The sequence below is a fragment of the Perca fluviatilis genome, chromosome 9 (assembly GCF_010015445.1).
Source record: "Perca fluviatilis chromosome 9, GENO_Pfluv_1.0, whole genome shotgun sequence".
Lineage (NCBI taxonomy): Eukaryota > Metazoa > Chordata > Actinopteri > Perciformes > Percidae > Perca > Perca fluviatilis.
In genome coordinates, this window is record NC_053120.1 from 10,421,745 (window position 1) to 10,440,555 (window position 18,811).

Sequence of the window (18,811 nt, forward strand, 5' to 3'; positions counted from 1 at the left end):
CAATCTCCTTTACATCAAACAACAGAGGCTTGGTTTTTTTTTTTTTATAAGAGCAGAGCAATGTTGTGGATGTGGAAAAACAGGACATTAACAAACCCAAATACAAAATATTTCCTGCACCAAAAAAAATGGGTTTACATCCAGTCAATCTTTCCTCCTAAAATCACCGTGCAGTGAAAGCCATGTAGCTTTCAAGTGTCAATTCATAACGATTAAGAAAAACAGCATTGCTTTAAGCTTAGTGACAATGCACTTTTGAATACTGGCAGGATATTTACAGGTGGTAGGGCAGTTTTCTAAAATTGAGATACATTGTTCTTCCCAACAGTGACAATCGCTTCACTTTTCCCCAGACAAACCGGTTATTAAGCATTACAAGTTGTTTTTTTCACTCAGTAAATCTTTTAACCCTTGTGTTGTCTTCCCGTCAACCTTTTTTTTTTTTGCTTTTTAGCTTTTTCCAACGTTTTAAATTGTTAAATTTTTCTTCTACACATTTTCAGCGCTTATTTCTACGTCCCATATTTTCTGATATAAAACAAAAATTGAAAACGGGTCAATTTGACCCAAAGTCAACACAAGGGTTAAGGTCATGTAAATGTGAAGTTGTCCCCCCTCAATCATCAGGAACTATACCTATAACCCACTATGCTATAATTCTGCAAGTATTTCGTCTGATTTCGCATGTTCTTATTATCTTCTGCCTCAGAATTGCTTACAAGCAACTATTTAGTTTTTCCCTGTGTAACGATTAAGTACTACACAGAGTGTGCGTAGACAGGACAACCTCATCAGTACAGGAAGTGCATTAAACTGTGCTAAATAAGAGAATACCCAGCCCAACTCTTTCACCAACACTACACCTCTGACAGAAACACATAGGGAGGAGAATTGCAAGCACAAGTTGCCAGCGCGCCACTGACTCAAACATATAAAAACACACAAGAAAGAAAAGAAGGAACAGACAAAAGGTGTACAATCAACAGAAAGGTTATGATGTGTAAAAGGCAGCTGTACATTAGTGATTGTTGTGGCGTTTACCCGCTGGCTGTCACACCAGTCAAACCCAGGAACATTACAGGTCACTGATTGTTTCTGACCTTCGTTATGCATGCTGGGTCCCCAGGGTGAAAGTAATTTTCTAATTTATTCCAGCCTGAACCAGACTCGCTCCCAACAGATGATTCACGTCCTGATTCACATCCTCAGAAATACTAATTAAGTGATGGACACCAACTCCATTCAGACTGAGTCACTTTCCCTCAAGCTGTCACAGTAACCGGTTCCGGCTCTCTCCTACCTGTCGGTGTGTGTATTCACGGGTGTGCGTTTCAGTCAGTTTACTGGCTGCTCCCCTCCCCCTCCCCCTCCCCCGCCTCCTCTTCCATCTCCACCAGAGGAGCGTGGCGATTGGCCTGAGAGCCCTCGCTGAAGAAAACTCTCTTGATCACACCTGACTTTGGCGCCCGGATCGTATGCTGCAGAGTCAAAAACAAACAACTTTATTACAAAAGGCAGCGGAGTGTGTGTGTGTGTGTGTGTGTGTGTACAGGTAAAGGTGAGAACGTGTGTGTGTGAGGCAGAGCCAGAATGGAGTCCCTCACCTCCATCTTCATGGCGATCATGACCATCAGCGGGTCTCCCACAGCCACTTTGTCTCCAGCCTTTACCATCACCTGAACACAATACAACAGATTGGATTTGTCTGCACAGAGGACACTCAGTCTTCATTCATCACAACAATAAAGATCAGACTGATGATGTCACTCAAGGATTATGTCTTTATGACTTATTGTCTGGAATTCTCTTTTAAATGTATGGCTCGGTCATCTCTTTTCCAGTGCTTCAAAATATGGCCGTCGGTCTGTCAGAATCTCGCTATGTCAGAATGGCTCAAACAGTTTACATTTTGGTAACATTTTACTTGAAGGTATCTACATAAGAGTGACATGACACTGTCATGAACACATGGCTCGATGGTGTTTTTTGCCCCCAACTGTTCCTTCCAGGCAGCGCTGCGACCGCTGCCTTCAAGGCACCTAACCCTAACCATAACCAGTGCCTCCCAAAGGTGCCTTCCAGGCAGCGCTGCCTGGAAGGCACCGTTGGGGGCAAAAAAACACCGAACCCTAACCCTAACCTGTACCCTAACCTGTCATGACAAAAACCAAATGACAGAAGCGTTATGTCATAAACGTTTATGACTTGTTTATAATGTTTATGACACGTTCATGACAGTGTCACTCTATTGACATGACTTCAAGTAAAGTGTAACTACATTTTTAATCTCTACCTTCTGTAGAGCATTTTGTAAACTTGTTTTTTATTTTCACCTTTAGTTTTGATGTAATAATGTTAAGTTACAGTGATATATTAATAATAATAACTAAAAGGCTTGTACAAAAACATTTAGATTTACAATTAATTATTAAATATGGTGACTTAAGTCTTCTATACCTTGAAAAAGATATTTGCAATTACTAGTTTGGTCTGAAGAAAAATTCCTTTGCGTGACAAAAATTTAATTCAAAATCCGTATGTTAATACAACCAAATGCACCTTCTCTATGGTTCCAGTCATGGGGGCCACAGCTCCACCTTGAGCCCCAGAGCCGCTCACACCAGCCAGATACTTGGGCACTGGAACAGACACTTGGGCGCTTCCCTCCTGCAGAAAAGATGTTAAAATTTCAAGAGACAGAAGTGACATTTAACTGCCAGCTGAGGTAAGAGGATTTGAAAAGTCTTTAATTTCCCTGATGTTAGACGTGGCGGGTTTGTCCCCAGCCGGCAGTTTTCAAAGATGACAGATGCTTAAGCCGTGAAATAGAGACAGTTTCTCTGTAGTGACAGGTGAAGTCTAGCTTCCGTCAAATTGACTGGGGAAAGCACGGATGTACAGCTTTTGCTAAAGGTATTATTTGGGGAAATGAAACTGCAGTAAATCAACCAGACGAGCTAACTAACAAACAAATACTGTACATCTTGTACAGATTTAAAATTGGCAAGGCTGACAAAGACAAATGCAGACATATTTGTATCAGCAAATATGTTTGAGAGAGTTACTGCACTAATTTACTACATAAGGAATGAAGAACTTTACATTTGAGTTTAGAACACATTTTCATACTTACCATCCAGATAAATACGTAAATGTTTTACATGACTTTTATACCATAAGTGGAGAAGTGGGAGGAACGTACCGTGGAGAACAGGTGCACGGTGTTGTCCAGGATCACCAGTTTGGGACGAGACTTCATGCCATTGACAGAACAGTGAAGGAATGACGCTCCATCTTCCACCTCCACCTCCCCAGTCACATGGTACACCTCCTCACCAATCTGAAAGGAGAAATACATTCATGATGAATGTGAAGGAGGCAGATCTACCACTACAGATTCACCTAATACGCTTACCGATAGTGTTACTTTTAAAAAATTGCAACTCACAGCCAGCGTCAGTGGACGGAGTTTGCTCAGTATTCAATTGAACAGCAACAAATGAAAACAGTGATTAATGATGGGAGACACAGGACATACTCCAGCTTACCTGCATTGTGTAGCTGCCATCTTTGTTATACACGACGACAATATCAACTTCTAAAGACAACAAACACACAAGGAAGGAAGCCAATAAGATGAGACACTGAACAGAACTTAACACAAAAGCTTTAGAATGAACTCGTCCTCGCAGATTTATTTTTGGCCTTGCAGTGACATTTATAATAAAAACATTGAATAATGAATATGAGTTCATTAAAAATACTGTCACAGAACAGATCAGCTCTAAACTTAATTATTTAAACAGCCATTAGACAGTTATGAGTCAACCCTAACTGTACTGACCTGTTTATTAAAACTGACACACTATACAATTTCTAAAACTAATAATTAGGGCTGCACAATTAATCGCATTTGTATTGAAATCGCAATATGGACTAGTGCAATATCCAAATCGCAGAGGGGCACAATATTTGTTAATGGCAAAATATGTGTCAAACCATTCTGAATGAAAGTATTGTGGTGCTGCAGAGACGTCCCGGCCTACAAATCCTATCCTACAGCCTAAAGAAAAAAATCTTTGTTCGGTACAGATCCTCGCAAAAAAAAAAAAAAAATCACACTATAATCATTTTAATTTCTTTCAATGTTAATACTTTTCAATGAGAATAATGATACAAAAACGATAATTCCTTCCAATATCGTGAATTATATCGCAATCGCAATATCAGTCAAAATAATCGCAATTAGATATTTTCCTCATATTGTGCAGCCCTACTAATAATCTTCAACTAACACATAATTTAAAGTCATCCCTGTCAGTCTAGACCTCCAAAAGCATCCACAACTTCTTAAGTCTGATTGTTGTTTTAATGGCTAATTTAACATCACGCCAGTGGCTAACACTGGGCACATTTACAGTGATGTTGATTAATGTGCATTGTCCCGGAAAATAAATAAATAAAATAAATAAATGAATACACAAAGTTTTTGTTTTACAGGCCTATTGATGTTGTTTCTACAAACGTAGATATGTGATGAAAACATATACCACATACTAAAATAATCCATGCAATACATGAACAAAGGTATGTGGTATTATCTCTATTTATTGTATGTTGTTTGCCCCCATACCTAACTTAGTTTTTCGTTGCACTGGAATGCGCTGCTCCTGATGCACATTACATTAAGAACTTTTTGAAGCAGAACAGGATCAGTTCAAATGACTCTGGTGTCTAACTGAAAAACTAACTTAAACAATCTGAACTGTGATCTTGAGTCTCTTGTCGAAGACTGACATCACAAGTATGTGATGCATTTGGTAGACAAGAAGTGAAACACTAAGAATTATTAAGAACACGTTTCTCTGCAGTCCCACCACCGTTGATCCTTTCGATTAAAATTCTGGTTCTAGATTTGTCATTTCTCCCTGGTTTACCTACCCTCTACCTTTCCCTCACTTCCTATGTACTAGGGGTGGCGGTAAAAGCTCACCATTCGTCTGTTACTCACTTTTGTCTCCCAGCTGTAACGTCATGTTTCTATTAAACTGAATGTTGCTTCTCCAGCCGCTGCTGGAGCCAAATGGGGAGAATGGGTCTGAAAAACACACACAACACACACACAACACACACACACACACACACACACACACACACACACACACACACACACACACACACACACACACACACACACACACACACACACACACACACACACACACACACACACACACACACACACACAATGTTACTCAGTATATTTAAAATCTAAATCATTTGTCCTGACAAAGGAACAGGTTATCCCCTCACCAGTGGAGGTCTGTGTGAACTCCTGTGTGTGTTTCCTCTCCTGCAGCACCAGGCCCAGGGCCGCCTGGCAGATCGTTTTCCCAGAGGGAGAACTCGGAGTGGGGAAGAGGTCAGCGTAGTGCTGAGGGATGAAGCTGGTGGTCACGTTTCCAGCCTCAAACTCCGGGTGACCCGAAAGACTCAGCAAAAAGTCAATGTTAGTGTTCAGTCCCACGATCTGAGGACAGAAAGGACGCAAAGAAAGATAAGACACAGAGCCATGAATTATGTATAGGCATATGTGCATGTGTATGTGTTGTATAATTTAAAGTGCTCATATTATGCTCATTTTCAGGTTCATAATTGTATTTAGAGGTTGTACCAGAATAGGTTTACGTGGTTTAATTTTGAAAAAACACCATATTTTTGTCGTACTGCACTTGGATGCAGCTCCTCTTTTCACCCTGTGTGTTGAGCTCTCTGTTTTAGCTACAGAGAGAGACATCACACTTCTATTCCATCTTTGTTGGGAGTCACACATGCTCAGTACCTAGGTAAGGACTACTAGCCAGTCAGAAGCAGAGTATGAGGGCGTTTGTCACGGAAGTAAAGGCTGGATTACAATAGAGCTGTTTGGAGCAGTTTAGAAGCCTATAACGTGCACAAAAAAGATATACAACACAATAGAGGAAAGGGAAAAAGCCAACAAGCATACTATGAGCACTTTAAATCAAATGCTGCATGTTTTAGGTTTAGTAAATACTGCGTGACATACATAATTGGACTGTGTGTCTTACATTGTACTGTCGTAAGCAGTAACGCAGCTTCTTTAAGGCAGCAGATCGGTCTTCTCCCCACACCACAAGCTTGGCGATCATTGGGTCATAATGTGCAGACACCTCGTCCCCTGAAAACAAACACACACAGGCAGACACTATGGCAGTTGGAAAGCTCCCTGTATTTTTGCATTATGGTAATTAATTGTATTTGTCCAATCCTTATTATAATACTAATAATACTATAAGAATACATTTTGTTTGCCCTTCCGGTCTCTCATAACTACTTACACATACACACATAAGTCCACATAACCTCATTTTATCTATATTCTTGTAATTTACTTTATGCCTTTGTTGTTTATGTAGCCAACCTTGTTTTGTTTTTTTTATTCAGTGCTTACTTGTGTTCAATTTGTAGATTTTAGGACTCTTGTAATTGTAATTGCTCATTATATATATTTTTTTCTTCTTCACTTCCTTAGGTGAGATTCCTTCTATAAACCCCTAGGGGTTTTCTTAATCTCACCTGCACAATCTTTTTTTTTATATCATTTTCTTTTCTTGCATTACTGTTGATTTTTTTGTGCAAAATAAACAAATTAAAATTAAAAAAAATGTTATACCGGTGTTGTCACATTAGATTGGATAATCATTAATAATCATTCATTTAAAAAAACAAAAAAAAACAGAAATATTAACATATGGATGGAAACCAGTCAGCACTACACAACCAATCATTTTTGTGGTCTCGCACTGCATTTCCCAGAGATCTCTTGGTTCTCCGTTTAATCAGCCTTAACAGCTATTTTGATACATTAAGCAATGTCAGAAGGCAGAAAAGTAGACACTTAATTCTGTTGTGTTACATAAAGAATAAGAATCTATCCATGTACATACAACCAGAGAGTTAGATGATCAAAACTCCATACCTTCCCTGACTCCAGTCTCTATGCGTGTGTGTTGGTCTGCTGAAGGGGTGGAGAGATGCAGCAGAGGCCCCGCCCCTGGAAGGAAGTCATTGTTTGGGTCCTCGGCGTAGATACGAGCCTCAAAAGAGTGTCCCCTTAAAATGATGTCATCCTGGAGGAGAGGCAGGCGCTCCCCTGCTGCCACCTGAAGGAGAATTACACAGAGTTATCACTGAGACTGAAATCAAAACTTTTTGACAAAAGGTCATTTTTTTTTTTTCAAATGGATGTCAGCATTTCTTCACTCCCTTTATGATTTCTCTCTCCCTCCTCTCTCACCCTGAGCTGCCACTCCACCAGGTCCGTTCCAGTGATCATCTCAGAGACAGGATGCTCCACCTGCAGCCTGGTGTTCATCTCCATGAAGTAAAAGTTATGCTGGGCGTCCATTATAAACTCCACCGTACCTACACAGGAGGACAAACAATATCGTGTCCATATACTGTGTGTTCGCAGACACTGTGGTGAGGTGTGCGCAGGTGAGTGTTTGTTGCGTTTATCTTACCTGCGCCTACATAGTTGACAGCCTTGGCTGCTTTAACTGCCGCCTCTCCAAGTTTCCTCCGAACCTCAGGACTAATACCAGGCTGACAAAATACAAATAGAAACAGAGTGAAAATACAAAAATAACATTCCAAGTGATCATATCCCTAATATCCAGTTTCACACTATAGATCCACGTGAGATGTTTACACTGTAATGGTAATTGGTTTGACACAAGTGCAGCTGTAAACTCTTCCAACACAGGTGGACTGAAGATTGTGTGGGAAGTTTTTCTTTTCGTCAGTGTCATAGTTAAGGAAAGACACTGATATGCCCCCTCTTCCAAGAAAAAGAGAACAGTGGTGGAAACTAAAAGCTAAACTAAGAGCTTTTATTGAATGTACATTTATGGGTTTGGGACAAACAGATTTCCAGTTCCTTGTTTGATGTCGTTCATAATGGGAATAGTTTGATAATCAGAGTTGCTAATGTTTTAAAGAAGTTATTTTACAAAACATTTTCAATGACCTACAAACTAATACTTTTCGACAATAAGATAAACAGTTCCCCTATGCCAACAATAAGACTGGTGGATTATTTCAGAATAGTGGCAACAACATATCCTGAACTTAAACCTCCAGTTAGATGTGGCAAATCCAAATTTATCTTTGCAAAAGATTTAAATGTCAGAATTTAAATTTACTCAAACTTAGATGTTGTAGATTTAGTCTAATTTGTGCAAATGTATTGCAACTTTTACAGTTCCTTCCTTCATCAGTATTAATTTAACTCACCCCTGGTGCTTCCTCTATGATCTTCTGATGTCTTCTTTGGACGCTGCAGTCTCTCTCAAACAGATAGACAGCGTTACCGTGCATGTCCCCGAACACCTGAACCTCCACATGTCTACAGGAGACGGACAGACAGAGAAATAAAATTAATCTTTAAATAAACATAACATGGTGACAGAGCTGGATGGTTAGCAGTATATGAGTGAATGAATTATTAGTATTACCTGGGATCCTCTACAAACTTCTCAACTAGCATGACATCATCATTGAAGGATTTTCTTGCTTCTCGTCTCGCCGACTCCAACTGCTCCAAGAAATCCGAGTCTGACCGTGCGATACGCATCCCCTAAACACACACAACACAAACACACACTTCATATACTCAGTATACTTAAAATCATTTAACCTATGTTTCCTGAAGTTACTGTGTCAAAGTTATTTAGGCTTTTTCACGGCCTCCTACCTTCCCTCCTCCTCCACGGACTGCCTTAATCATCACAGGGTATCCGATCTGGGCAGCCTCTGCTTGCAGCCTCTCATTTGATTGGTCCTCTCCATGGTAACCACCAATGATTGGCACCCCGGCAGCTGACATGATGTGTTTGGATGTGCTGAAAAAAGAAGACACATTTTACATATCTTGCTATTGTTGATTTTTTATGTTTCTATTCAGCTGTTCCTTGCTGCGTCCCATAAACCAATTCCTCCACAGGGATCAATAATTTTTCAACTTAGTCCTTTTAGGTACCAAAAAACATAAATTATTATATTAAATGTTAATTAGAGACAAGTAGAGAGAGGTTATAAATGTATATTGTTCTGTGTGTTTTACCTTTTAATGCCCATGTCTCGGATGGCAGAGGAAGGTGGCCCAATGAAGATGATGCCTTCCTGTTTACACGCCTCTGCAAACTCTGTGTTTTCTGACAGAAAGCCATAACCAGGGTGGACCGCCTAAACACACAAACATGTTTTCTAAAACACCACATTTAACAACAATGTCAAATCACCTTGTTGGTTTAAAGTCAAAGAAGAATAGTTTAACATGAATGACAGTTAAAAGGGGTTGACAAGACATCAACATCATAATGTTCAATTCCTTTTTTGAAGTAGCTCCTTTAGGCAGGACTAAAGGAAAGTGACAGCATCACTTCTGTTCTCAAAACTGTTTACAACAAGTAGAGGATTACTCACATGTGATCCAGATGTCTTGGCCACTTCCAAAACTTTCTCCATGGAGAGGTAACTCTGCTGGGAGGGTGGAGGACCGATACGGTAGGCTTCATCTGCCTACAGAGAACAAAACAAAGCAAAAACAGACTGAATATACTGGAACTAATACAAGTTTGTAAACTATTAATGGCCAATGTAAGAAAATAACGTTAGCAACACGCTGCCTGCCTTCATTGTGTTTGTTAAAGCAGCTGCAGAAATTGTAGAAGAACACAGAGAGCAAAGTCTGAAAAGCAAATGACTACAAATACTAAAAAAAACAGCTCTTTGCAAGACCAGAGCTATCCAGCATCTCACCATGGCCACATGCATGGAGTGTCTGTCTGCATCACTGTATACAGCCACAGAGCGGACGCCCATCTTCTTGGCTGTGCGCATCACACGACACGCAATCTCTCCTCGATTGGCAATCAGCACCTTCTCTATCCTTCCCACCCCTGGAGAAGACAGCAGAGACTTTAGAGTTTATCCCAAAACAATGAAACGTTCTTAAAATGAACTGAATAGTCATCCCTTCACTATTTGATTCAAAAGCGCAAAATGTTTTAAAGGGAATGCAACCATCATTGTCCAAGATCTGTTGGAATAAAATTGTACTTGTATGCAACACGACCATACAGTACTGATCAAAACAACCACAGCACAGACAATGGTTTGGGATCCACAGTGCTTGTTGAATAATATTTATAAAAAACACAAAAAAATACATTAGTCAGATAATTAATCAATAACATTTTTTTTTTATCTATTACTTGTTCAAGTAATTTATCATTATAAATACCAATTATTCTCTGCTTCCAGGTTTATAAATGTGAGGATGCTTCTTTCTGTTTTATATCATTGAAAAGTGAATATTCTTGGGTTTTGGACTATTGGTTGGAATAAAAAAGAAATATGGATTTGTCATGTTGGGCTCCAGGAATCTTGCGCTGGTCATTTTTCTCTATTTTCCAAAATGTATAAACGTAACCAGTGGTTCTCAAAGTGGGGTCCGGGGAGCCCCAGGGGTCCTTGAGTGGTTCCAAGGGGTCCCCAACAAAAAGGGGAATACAATTTTATTTTTATTTTGGTCGCGGGTTTCATACACTTCATACACCTAATAAAACATCTAAAAGCAAAAATCCTATCAAACGTTGGACCCTGCATTGGACAAAATGTTATCAAATGGGGGTCCATGGTCTAATTTGTGTCAGTTTAGGGGTCCTTGACGGGAACAGAATTTGGGAACCTCTGGGCAAAAAGAAATTATTGGATTAATCAAAAGGTAATCAATAAATAAAGTGAGACTTAAATAATAGCTGCAGCACTAAAATGTATGTTTTAATGAGCCTGGCTCCCAGGAGGAGAGAGTTAAAGCTTGAATCCCAAACAGATAACGAATATCTCTTGCACTGCAACTGGAACACAAATGTCACCCAACTCAACTATAAAAGACAATCTTTTTGATAAGAGGTTCAAATAAAACAGAATAACATTTTTGTTATGATTGCTTATACAATTGCAAGGACAATTTCCTTCACTCACCTCCTGAAACGAGCCTCACGCCTCTTTTGGTCCATGACAGTTTTCTGAGGAGAGGAGCACTCATGGTAAAGGAACTATAAATCACAACCCAGCCTAAATAACTAAGGCAAATGGGATACTCGGTAAAGGCTGGTCGCACAGGTATAAACATGTAAACATATGCATGTTATACCAGCAACATTAGCCATGCTAGCTGACAGTTTGCTACCTTTATTTAACCTTGCTCAGGTCTTATCCGATTCATTAGTTAGCATAATGGGAACCAATTTATAGGTTGATGTTGAAGGGAGAAATAACTTGATATTATCCAGTCCAGCAATTATGAGCAGCAGCAGATAATTAACAATGTGTCGTGTGTGACAATGATAGCTGCACAAGGGCATCTGCCAAGTTAGCTCAGATCAGATGTGAAGAAGCGTCGCAAACTTTAGTTGTAAGCTAACGTTAAAAAGAAGCTTGTTGGTGGGAGGTAACGTTGAAGGGGGCAGCCTGTTTTCAGACAAAATCCTAACAGCCGTGTAACGCTTCAATGTACTCACTGTGTAATTATCCTCAGACCCTGCAGAGTTGGGAAACTCAAAATAACTGCAGCCATAGCTACCAGCTGCTGAGGCTAGCTGCTAACTAGCTAGCTCACTGATGACCAGCTGAGAGATGGCGAAGTGGTAATTTAATCAACAGCTCTCATACACCGTTTTGTTCTATTTTAACTGAAGCAAACCACTCAACTTTAACCAAAGAGAAATATGTTGGACATTAAACGTTTACACTCGCCCTAATAAACACTGTCATACGCTTGCAAATATCGGTATTATTAGTTTTGATCTTTCCAAGGACTCGTAGTCTCGAGTAGCCAATGAGAAAGAGGGATATGGAGGTGGGGTGTCAATGATGACGCTGCAGTTACCACAATGCACCAGCAGACGGAAGCGTTTATTTTTTATTTTACAGTCTATATGTCAAACAGGTGGTAAATTACAGGTAACAAAGAAAATCACACAATAGTACAATATAATTCATTACATTTATAAACAATACTAATTCATTGTACACAGTAATACAGAAATTATGAAACATAATTTAGTTGAAAAAAGTAAGCATTCAACAAGTATAGGTCTACTGTATTACCTTTTCTGTTCAAATAAACATTTTAATCAAAGAATGTCCAAAACTGACAGATAAATGTTGATTAGGTTGCAAAACTTGAACTAATTAACTGGGATGTTTATTCTGCAGTATATCTGCCATTTAGATATAGAGTTATATTATGATAAATCAATAGTCTTGTTCATTACATTGCTTACGTAATTAAGGGCTCTATGACTAATTTTCCGCCAACTTCAAAAGAGTAGGCCTATTCAATAAGCAGCAGTGAATAAAAGTTATCCCTGAAAGCAGAATGAAAGTGAAATGAAATGCAAAATATAATTCAAATACAAGAGAATGGAAGATAGAAAATAATATATTTAAAAAACAAAACAAAGAAAGAATAGTCAAATAAATAAATGTAACAACATTCTTTGCATTTATAGTTATAATATTAGACATATTAGACCTCTTCTCTATTATTAGAAGAATTCCAGGAGCAAAACATACATTTTCAAAGTTAAGGAGAGCAATTTTAAGAACTTTTTGTAACAGTAAGTAAGTTTTAAAATCAGACGGAGTATATCTTCACCCAGTTTTCACAACGACTTCAGAGCCTGTCGTATCCTTCTCTGTGGCGGCGGTCTCTGATGAACAGCAAGGTCAGCACAGTGATCAGAACGAGACCCACACCCGTGGCCCCGACTATGATGGGGATGGCTCGCTCGCTAAAGTCGGCCCAGCACTCCACCTCTAAAACATATAGAAGGAGAGCAACATGCAGGAAGAAGAAGAAAAAGGAGGAGAATGATTTAAGAAAAATAAGGACCTTAATTTAAGCACACACACACACACACACACACACACACACACACACACACACACACACACACACACACACTCACTCACTCACTCACTCACTCACTCACTCACTCACTCACTCACTCACTCACTCACTCACTCACTCACTCACTCACTCACTCACTCACTCACACCAATCACTTCGATCTAATGCTTTTTGTATGTTTCATTAACCACTTGAACCACTCAGGTGTCCTGCAGTGCAGCGATAGGTCCACTGCTTTTAGAACAAGGTCTTCCATCATTTATAGATTGTGCACAGCAGCAGTAAACCATTATCTTCAGTTTCAGGACACTTTTCTTTTTTGGGACACTGTTTCGGCAGATTTTCATTGGACTAAAACTAATTATCACAGTCTGATTCTCTAAAATATCATCCTCAAAAATGGAAAGCTCACAGTATATCCAGGTAGGCCTATCACTTCAATCAATCAATCAATCAAAAGGGTCACCAACCATAATTATATTTATTGTATATGGCACAACTCCCAGCTTCTGGCCCAGATGTCTGAGAGAACTAAAGACAATGAAAGCTGATAGAAAGCATGGATTGCAACAATTGTTTCATAGCTTCCTTTTTCATCACTGCTCAATTATTGCCCTGTTGGACTGTGATGAAGCCCAAGTTTTTGTAGATGTTTTAAGTGTTTTAAAAGCTAAAACACAATGTGATCCAATTGTAGAAAACAAGTATAAGTCCAAACCTTGCAATATTCATTTATTTGAAAGTATTTTTACTTGGTATAAACACCTGAGAGGAAGCAGAGACAAGTGCATTATGTTGTATTATGTTGTTGTAAAGCGTTGATTTACAACATTTATTATTATTAGTTCTAGATCTATCAGAGCAGTATAAAACTATGTATGCTCTTTTAAATTGCGGGGAGCGGACTTAATTTACCCCTGCATTATCAAATCATTAATCAAATGCTTAGTCACCTTTTCCATACTGTCCTTTGGGCAGAGTGAAGGCCTGGATCTGCAGAGGAACCAGCTTGATCCTCAGCTCCGACGACATCAAAAGCAGATTCTCAGAGTTGCACTTGAAGCTCTGTCCAGTAGCGGCTGCGAACAGCTTGTCATCGACCACCAAACCTGAGTAAGTCTTATCTGGGAGGGAGAGGATGTATAATAGGGACAGTTACATTCTCAGTGTTTGCAGGTTTTTGTTGTTCCCAATCTGAAATACCAGCTGTATATCTGTCTTCTCTCTTTTTCTCTGTCTCTGTGGTCTTACTGGCACATCCTTGGCAGACGGGCAGAGGAGACACATGAACAGTCAGTTTGTCGACGTAGAAAATATTCTCTTCCTGGAGACAAAAATACAAAGATTGAAGCCAAATGTATGAATTCAGGACAGATACTACTACTACACAGAGACTACACACGTTTTTCCAAGTAAACAAACAGTTTTCATCCTTTGTAGTGAACGGTTTGATCTAGCTGTGAAGCTGGAAGACACTGATGCTCTGCGCAAACAGATTTTGATGGAAATACTCATGTTCAGTACTTGAGTAAAAGTACTTGGTTACATTCCATCACTGCCCGCATGTCTTTGGACTGTGGGAGAAAATGCATAGAGAGGATAATGTGAAGTTTGTTGTACCTTTTTGAAGGTGAACTGCAGACTGGCGGCATTGTCTGGCAGCGTGAGATTGAGAACAGCAGCTTCTTTGCCACAGTAACCACCGGCTCTGACTCTGGAGGGGTCCAGGTTGAAATACCAAGTCTTCTGAACGCACACAGGAGAGAAATATTACTTCATATTACGCAATGGTGTCACAAGTCAGTGTCTCCTCTCACTGTACATTTTAACCATTGTCAAAATGTGACAGTATTAACACTTACAAAGGCAAATTCCACATAAGTGTACTTATTGTGGCTAACCTTTTCTGATTCTGATTCTTACAACTCATATTGGAGTACCTCAGCCAGAGCACACACATATTTTCCTTTCTTAAAATGGTGATATTTTTACAGTTTCAACAGTTAAACCAACTTGTAACGCCTCACAAAGACATGCTGACACAAAAACACTTTCTGCAATATTAGAAAATTACACAAATGCATGGTGAGGCAAACACACAGCATACTATTCACAAATTAACATGACACACACATTTCTAACCTTCTTTTCAATGACAATGTACTCTGCTCCCATGGTGGCTTTGATACAGGGTTTCCCAACAAGGTTTTTCAACATGTAGGTCCCTGTGCACAAAACATGCACACACACACGCACACACACACACAAACCAGACAAATAGTGTCAATTTTCTATTGTATTTCCTAGTTTTATGCTACCGAGATGTTTCATATGTCTATTTCTTCTTAAACCTTTAGTGTTGATTAAATAAGGTGTTTTCCCAATGTGTCTCTTTAATCTGATGTGATTGAATACATTCTAGGTTTTACTATATATTGATCAGCTATAGTTAAATTCTCACAGTGATGATGACTTTGAGTTATAACTTCATGTTAGTGCAAGAAAACTTAGACTAATTCCAAATCTCACAGGTTTCACCATTATGTGCTTATCACAACTGCTTCAGCTTCCAACAGCAGCGTATAGCCTTTAGGTTATAAAGCACATTAATGAGTTTTCAGATGCAACACCTTAAAAAAGCTACACACAAAATCAAGCCAATCACCCACCATGCAAGCTTATAGCAGGCATTTGCTTTAAAAAGAAAAATTGGCTATGGAAACTGGTGCATTTGTTAAATATTTTTTAAATAAATCTGGTGTTGTGTTGGTGTGTACCTATTGGAGGAACGGCCTCAGAGGGCTGCATCACCGGCCGGTAGATCTGCACATCAGAGGAGAACTCAGAGGCAGGCGGGACGGAGTGGTCATTTCTCTGGAGGTGGACATCTGGTGGAGGAAGAGACATGTCATTTTCAACGTCTGTTAATCACCTGAATGTTTTATTGTTATATAAATAAAAATGTGGCTTTTAAAAATCAATTAGGTCCATTGCACACAGCAGATGCTGACCCAAATGACCCAATAACTACATTGTAAACTAATTTAATCATCACTATTGGAGCACAATATAGAGTGTATTTTGACATAGGGACAGAACCACAAGATTAAGTAATAATGCATGATTAGCCTTAGTTTATATTGTTCCTCAGTGTTGCAAATTCCTATAGAAATGTTCAATTAATCAAATGATGTGCAAATAGTTGACAACCAGTGAACCTGGTGCTTTTGGGTCATCTGTAAGATAGGGGTACTTGTCCACTTTGGTAATCCAGTCAAAGCTTCAACAGATGTTGCAAAAACAAAGTCAAGACATAAGAAAGAAAAATGAAATCTAACATTTTTGTTGTCAGTTTTGTCCACTTTGCAACAAGCCACTGGGTTTGTGAAAAACGTAATTTAGTAAAATGCCAAGAAATTTAAGAATTGAATTAGTGGATACAGTGGTGTCAATGCTATACTATATGAAAAATGGCTCTGATCATTGTCACCTCATCTGTTTGCTTAAACCACATTTTGAAAAAAGAAAGAAAAGAGTGTGAGACCACTGAAGACCACTAAAGCAACGTTCACAGGAAACCAGAACAGACTAATTTCTGACAGAGATCAGACAGTATGTTCAAGGAAATACCGCTCTTTTAAGAGAAAAGGTGAAGCAGCAGAATGAAGACCACCATATAATTCTAAACCATTAAAGATAAATGAATAAATAATCAGAAATATCCAATCGCAAGATTCGCTCCCATCATTATTGACCTCCTTGCATGTGTGCACATAATTATAGAATTATAGAAGGGGTACTTGATTAAAGATTAGATGGTGCTGCATGGCATCATGTAAGTTTATTTGTATTTTGAGTGAAGCTGTTTTATTTTAAGGACAAATATGTTGGGGGGTAAAGGGGAGACCTTCAGTATTCATCGTCAAACGTCTCATATAAACACTGAATTGAGTTACAGAGGAAAAGCCAAAAAACAGTCTGTCGAGAATTTAGTGAAATGAGATTTGAATATCATCAAACATACCTGGAATAACAGCAGCGAGGAAGAAAAGAGACCATTCACATGTGTGATCCCTTAGCATCATAGTAAGCACAGAAAAGTAAAAGAAATGGAAAAAAAAATGCTGGTAATAGATGATGAGTGCAGTGTGAGTGCTGCAGCTGTGGTTTGTCTTGTAAATGTGAAACTGTTGAACACCTTAACACTTAAATGAGCCATGCAGAGGAAGTGAAGTTTCACAGGAGGGCGGGTGCCAGGGGCCATCAGCGCTCCCAGCTCTGAACTGCCACCTCAAATGGTAACTTACATCAGTCAATGAGTGATCACTGTCCACATCGTGCATCACCATAGTGGACTTTCCGGACAACAGATGAACACTTGTTTCCATGTATGCTCAGTGGTGGAAAGTAACTAAGTATGATACTTGAGTAAAATTTTTGATGTACTTGTACTTGAGTATTTCCATTTTATGAAACTTTATACTCCTACTTCAGTACATTTCACAGGGAAATATTGTTCTGTTTACTTCACTACATGTATCTTGGAGCATGCCTATGTTCCCACATTTCTAAGATTTTTGTTTTTTTCACTGAAAATTAGGCCCTATATTCCCACAGTTCCCACATTTCTAAGATTTGTTTCTAAAATTAGGCCCTATGTTCCCACATTTCCTTTATCATAAATTTGTATCAGATTTTATCGCCCTTTCTCCCAGTTTGGTAGCCAATTACACCCAACCTATTATCCAGTAGCAATGGCAGATGGAATGTAACCCTAACCCTAAGTAACCTGACTGCTGACTGCACTGTTGTTTAATATTTAACGGACGAATAGGAGAGCAGTAATCAAACTTCTCATCTAGCTCTCAGCAAGAAAGTGACTAGGAACTTTTGAACTATTCCTCAAAACAAAGCACCTAATGGCCCAGTATTTCTTGGTGCATGTGTGGCCACAAGAGGGCAGAATTATGCTCTTTAAATCTGCTCTTGTCTGGATTTTTACACAATCACAACAATTTATTTTTCTTTACAGTCTCAAATCACAAGGCTTGCTTTGTATCAATCACTACAGAGCTGTATGATGGAGCTGAAGTGGCTCCATTAGTGTAACAGAGCCAATTATTAGCCAGGGACATATGGAAGATTTTGGCATGTTGTCATCAGTTGACATGCGAGTTGGCCTTGTTGTACTTGGTGAACTTGGTGTAATACTGTATAGTAACTGCACCCAGACAAAGCAAACAGAATGTCTGTATGATACATCTACATGGAGTGTAACATCTGAGCACATTACACCTCTTTTCACAGAGGAGCAGTGGGGAAATTAGAGTGGTATAGGCTAAAGGTCGACAGGGACAAAGTACCAGTTAAAACACACAAAACTCACAGCGAGCAAACACACACACACACACACACACACACACACACACACACACACACACACACACACACACACACACACACACACAGTGGCCCCTAAACATTAAAGGGGATTTATTTTGCTACCATACACTGTAGTTTGTGTGGTTTAATTTATGAGTGTGTGAGTGTGTGTATGTTGAGGTAAGAGAGTTTTTGCTCTTTCAAAGTCACTAATGAAGGAAGTTAGTACATTTACTTACATGCTCCCCTCTCTCTCTGATACTGACTGTTGTATTGAACTGACAGGTAGGAGGGCAAACAAAAGAGCAAACATTTACTCTTTTTTTTTACCGACTGAGCGTTTTGAGCATTAATGTGTGTGTGTGTGTGTGTGTGTTTGTGTGTGCGTGTGTGTGTGTGTGTCCTCTGTGCCCTCCTGTCCCCTGT

General features: G+C 39.2%; 2 protein-coding genes across 2 annotated transcripts; both read right to left on the reverse strand.

Moving 5' to 3' along the window:
* mccc1 (methylcrotonoyl-CoA carboxylase 1 (alpha)) lies at window positions 1–11,907 on the reverse strand. The gene is made up of 19 exons (XM_039812409.1): window positions 11,610–11,907; window positions 11,071–11,114; window positions 9,844–9,983; window positions 9,508–9,603; window positions 9,146–9,267; window positions 8,777–8,924; window positions 8,538–8,659; window positions 8,317–8,428; window positions 7,545–7,626; window positions 7,319–7,446; window positions 7,001–7,184; window positions 6,090–6,199; window positions 5,314–5,530; window positions 5,012–5,098; window positions 3,549–3,598; window positions 3,203–3,340; window positions 2,560–2,667; window positions 1,605–1,676; window positions 1–1,478 (listed from the first exon to the last, which is right to left on the reverse strand). Exons 1-19 carry the CDS (start codon window positions 11,663–11,665, stop codon window positions 1,341–1,343), a joined length of 2,154 nt encoding a protein of 717 aa, XP_039668343.1. The 5' UTR covers window positions 11,666–11,907; the 3' UTR covers window positions 1–1,340.
* A 357-nt stretch (window positions 11,908–12,264) lies between these two features.
* LOC120566138 (lysosome-associated membrane glycoprotein 3) lies at window positions 12,265–17,166 on the reverse strand. Its single transcript, XM_039812414.1, has 7 exons — window positions 17,028–17,166; window positions 15,781–15,891; window positions 15,146–15,228; window positions 14,624–14,749; window positions 14,255–14,327; window positions 13,957–14,127; window positions 12,265–12,909 (listed from the first exon to the last, which is right to left on the reverse strand). The coding sequence occupies exons 1-7, from the start codon at window positions 17,086–17,088 to the stop codon at window positions 12,767–12,769; spliced, it is 768 nt and encodes a 255-aa protein (XP_039668348.1). The 5' UTR covers window positions 17,089–17,166; the 3' UTR covers window positions 12,265–12,766.
* Window positions 17,167–18,811: the final 1,645 nt, after the last annotated feature.

Excerpts from the sequence above, each read along its gene's own strand:
- LOC120566138 (XM_039812414.1), bottom strand. The coding sequence starts at position 17,088 with ATGATGCTAAGGGATCACACATGTGAATGGTCTCTTTTCTTCCTCGCT. Across the intron at positions 15,229-15,780 it reads TGAGGCCGTTCCTCCAATAG|GGACCTACATGTTGAAAAAC; the intron begins GTACACACCAAC and ends TTTTGTGCACAG. Across the intron at positions 14,328-14,623 it reads TGCAGTTCACCTTCAAAAAG|GAAGAGAATATTTTCTACGT; the intron begins GTACAACAAACT and ends TTTTGTCTCCAG.
- mccc1 (XM_039812409.1), bottom strand. The coding sequence starts at position 11,665 with ATGGCTGCAGTTATTTTGAGTTTCCCAACTCTGCAGGGTCTGAGGATA. Across the intron at positions 8,925-9,145 it reads CGAGACATGGGCATTAAAAG|CACATCCAAACACATCATGT; the intron begins GTAAAACACACA and ends TTCTTTTTTCAG. Across the intron at positions 8,660-8,776 it reads TCCGTGGAGGAGGAGGGAAG|GGGATGCGTATCGCACGGTC; the intron begins GTAGGAGGCCGT and ends GTGTGTGTTTAG.